Source organism: Lipotes vexillifer, unplaced genomic scaffold (assembly GCF_000442215.2).
Source record: "Lipotes vexillifer unplaced genomic scaffold, Lipotes_vexillifer_v1.1 scaffold875, whole genome shotgun sequence".
Lineage (NCBI taxonomy): Eukaryota > Metazoa > Chordata > Mammalia > Artiodactyla > Lipotidae > Lipotes > Lipotes vexillifer.
This window is the reverse complement of record NW_006792177.1, coordinates 2,168,166-2,172,123: the sequence shown is the minus strand read 5'-3', so window position 1 is coordinate 2,172,123 and position 3,958 is coordinate 2,168,166. Positions and strand designations below refer to the sequence as shown.

At 52.8% G+C, this 3,958-nt stretch overlaps 1 protein-coding gene across 1 annotated transcript in view; it reads left to right on the top strand.

The window, feature by feature from the left end:
- The first annotated feature begins 976 nt into the window (after positions 1–976).
- The window catches only part of DDRGK1 (DDRGK domain containing 1), a 10,942-nt gene continuing 7,960 nt past the window's right edge, over positions 977–3,958 (top strand). The window contains exons 1-3 of the mRNA XM_007465405.1: positions 977–1,142; positions 2,366–2,572; positions 3,803–3,915. Of these exons, the coding sequence (XP_007465467.1) occupies positions 1,052–1,142; positions 2,366–2,572; positions 3,803–3,915 (411 nt within the window). The 5' untranslated portion in view covers positions 977–1,051. The remainder of the gene's footprint in view (positions 1,143–2,365; positions 2,573–3,802; positions 3,916–3,958) is intronic.

Here is a 3,958-nt window from a genome sequence, read left to right as displayed (position 1 = left end):
AAAAGTATATTACAATTTATTTTTTTTGAAGATTTGGTCTCTACTTTTAATGAGGTCAGATGTCACAGATATAGGCAAAGCTCTGCTGTTAATGCCATCCAACTTCTTCCCTCCCCAAAGGTAACTGCTATTCTGAAGTTGGTATGTATCATTCCCAAGCATCTTTTCTACTTTTTCTGCATATGTGTGCTTCCATAAACACTGTGGTATTGTTTAGTGCTTTGAAAACATACATAAATGTCACGCTGCACATAACCATTTGCAATAATTTCCACTTAACTTTTTTTACTCCCCTAGAATTCATTTTAAAGTTAAAAATTAGGGCCTTTCATTTGCAGCAACACGGATGCAACTAGAGATTATCATACTAAGTGAAGTAAGTCAGAAAGAGAAAGTCAAATACTATATATCTCTTATATGTGGAATCTAATATATGACAAGTGAGCCTATCTATGAAACAGAAACAGACTCACAGACATATAGAACAGACTTGTGATTGTCAAGGGGGAGGGGTTGGGAGAGGGATGGAGTGGGAGGTTAGGGTTAGCAGTTGTAAGCTATTATTGATATATATGGAATAGATAAACAAGCTCCTACTTTCTGTGTTCCTATAGCACAGAGAACTATATTCAGTATCCTATGATAAACCATAATGGAAAAGAATATTTAAAAAAAAAAAAAAAGTAGGGAATTCCCTGGCAGCCCAGTTGTTAGGACTCTGTGCTTTTACTGCCAAGGGCACAGGTTCAATCCCTGGCTGGGGAACTAAGATCCTGCAAGTTGCGCAGCAAGGCCAAAAAAAAAAAAAGGATATATATGTGTAGCTGAATCACTTTGCTATACAGCTCATTCATTCATTCATTCATTGCTGTACAGCAGATTGAGCAAAAAATTAGGGCCTCTAAATTTAGTGTGCGGCCTGGGCGGGGCCGAGTGGTGGGCGGAGCCTAGAATGGGAAACGGGAGGGGCCACGTGGGCGTTAGGCGGGGCCTGGGAGATCCCGGGCCTCAGGCTGGATGCGCTGGCTGGTTCCACCTGGAAGCCGTTGTCATGGTGGCCCCGGTGGTGTACTTGGTGGCGGCGGCTCTGCTTGTCGGCCTTATCCTCTTCCTGACTCGCAGCCGGAGCCGGGTGGTAGCAGGTAGGAGATGTCGCCACGCCATGGCCGGTGTGGCCGCGCGTTCTCTGACTCCGGAGCTTTTGTAGGCCGTCGGGCCGCGAATCCTGCGCATGCGCCGGCTTGCCTGGCTGGGCTGACGAGATAGCTGTGCCTTTCGCGGCCGGCAGGCTGCGCGCATGCGCATACGTGTGCGAAGCGGGATCAGCGGGGAGCCGCAGAGCAGAATTGCGGCTCGGGGACAGAGTAGCAGGGTACCTACGCCTTTCTCCTGGCCCCGAAAGAGAGCCTCGCCTCATCTCTCCCCCCCGCCCCTTGGCACTGCAGAAGGGCCAGGCCCTGGGGGGCACTCACATCCCTCATCCGGGCAGCCCTTCTCTGCGCCAGTTGGGGGATCCACAGGGGTTTCCCATCCCTCCCAGGCTGGCTCCAGAGCAGCTGAAGAGGAAGGGGAACCTAAGTTTTCTACCTACCCACGAGCTGAACAGAGCATGAGGTGGCTCCAGGACGCTCTCTCCTTCACCCTCAAGGAGAATACCCATGTGGCCATGCACCTTCCTCCTTGTTTTACACCCCGCCCGGAAGTCCATGTCATCCTCCAGGGCACAGAACAGATACACCTGTCATCCTCCATCCTGCCCCCCTCCCCATCATTTCTTATCAGCATATGGGTTTGTGTATATGTCTCTCCCCCTCCTTGGACCCACAAGCTACTTAAGAGCATCTGTGGGGGTGGGGGGGGAGCACAGAGAAGCTGAGGTAAGGCAGATAGCCAACAAATCTTCCTGAGAGGAGAGACTCAGCCCTCGGGTGTGCTCTCTGATTGGGGTGCCAGATAAAACCTTGGCAGGTGGTGTTAGGCAACAGATAAATGCAGTCCTGCCCTGGGCATTCAGATGAGGTCTGGAGAGGTCAAGGTGGGCTTCCTAGAGGAGGTAGAGCTTCAGCTCCATCTTGCAGGGTGGTAGTTTCCTGACAGGTCACCTGGAAAAGTGGGTCCTTGAGAGGAAAGAAAGATAGCAACACAGGTGGGAGGGATGGGGTGATCTTGCTGCATAGGACCAAGGTCTGGGTTTAGGTTATGAAGGCCTCCACAGTCAGACTGAGAAATTGGGACTTTGTGCTGTGGGCAGCGGGAGCCTGGAGGAAGTTGAGCAGAGGAGGGTGAGGCTTCCAGGACGCTGTTCCCCCTGCCATGAGGTGGTTTGGGCTGCCAGACAGAATCGTGGTTCTTCTCTTCCCTACAGCTGTCCAAGAGCCTTTGCACAATGAGGAAGAGGCAGTAGTAGCAGGCCGAGTGGCCCAGCCTCAGCCCCTGGAGCCCGAGGAGCAGAGAACTGGGGGCAGGCCCCGGCGCCGCAGGGACCTGGGCAGCCGCCTGCAGGCCCAGCGTCGAGCCCAGCGGGTGGCCTGGGCAGAAGTAGTTGAGAATGAGGGGGAGGCCGTCATCCCAGGTGAGAGGGGCCCAGCCTGGTGGAGAAAGGGCCTGGGTTAGAGGGTGAGGGGACCCCCAAAGCTGGGCAGAAGAGTGGGGTGTGAAGCCATAGTGTGGGAGGGATATCTGGGAGTCATAGGATATAGTCAGGGGAGACTTAGGACCCAGCCTTTGCTCCCAGGGACTAGCAGCTCTGGACCCTGATCCCTATTCCATTGAGCCAACCCCCTCTTCCTTCATTTTGGCTCTCAGTGTCCAAACAGGAGGGCAGGAGTCTTTTATTTATTTATTTATTTATTTATTTATTTATTTATTTATTTATTTTTGTCTGCACTGGGTCTTCGTTGCTGCATGCGGGCTTTCTGTAGTTGCGGCGGGCAGGGGCTACTCTTCATTGCAGTGCTCAGGCTCATTGCGGTGGCTTCTCTTGTTGCAGAACAAGGGCTCTAGGCACGTGGGCTTCGGTAATGGCGGCACGTGGGCTCAGTAGTTGTGGCTCATGGGCTCTAGAGTGCACGCTCAGTAGTTGTGGCACACGGGCGTAGTTGCTCCGGACGTGTGGGATCTTCCCAGACCAGGGATCTAACCTATGTTCCCTGCATTGGCAGATGGATTCCTAACCACTGCACCACCAGGGAAGTCCAAGGGCAGGAGTCTTTAGATTCACCTAGAGAGTTCTTCAGTCCACTCCTTCTTTTTTTTTTTTTTTTTTTTGTGGTACGTGGGCCTCTCACTGTTGTGGCCTCTCCCGTTGTGGAGCACAGGCTCCGGACGCGCAGGCTCAGCAGCCATGGCTCACGGGCCCAGCCGCTCCGCGGCATGTGGGATCTTCCTGGACCAGGACACGAACCCGTGTGCCCTGCATCGGCAGGCGGACTCTCAACCACTGCACCACCAGGGAAGCCCAGTCTACTTCTTCTATTCCAGCACTCTCCTTGTGTGGGTACACTCATTTCCTGAGGGCTTAACCCTTGGGTTAGAGTGCTTTCTTTATGGCTATGCAGATCTAAAGTTTTCATCTGTTTTCTTGCCCCATGGTTCCCTCCCTCCTCCCCCACACCTAACACACACACCCCCAGATGAATATCTGCGTGGCAGAGGCCTCTAGAGGGCAGAGCTGGGCTAGTGGTATTTGCAAGTGAGTGGAAGGAGATCCCCCCGTATGGAGAGGTACAAGGGGTAGGGTGCATCCATCATCATCAGTCCTCCATGGCCAGGACCTGAAGTGTCTTTCTCTGACCATACTCAGCCCAAGAGGAAGAAGACATCGAGAAGCCAGTGGAAACTCACCTGTTAGGGAAAATTGGAGCTAAGAAACTGCGGAAGCTGGAGGAGAAACAAGCACGAAAAGCCCAGCGTGAGGCAAGCAGGAGGGATGGGGTGCAGCTCTGAGAAGTGGGAAAGA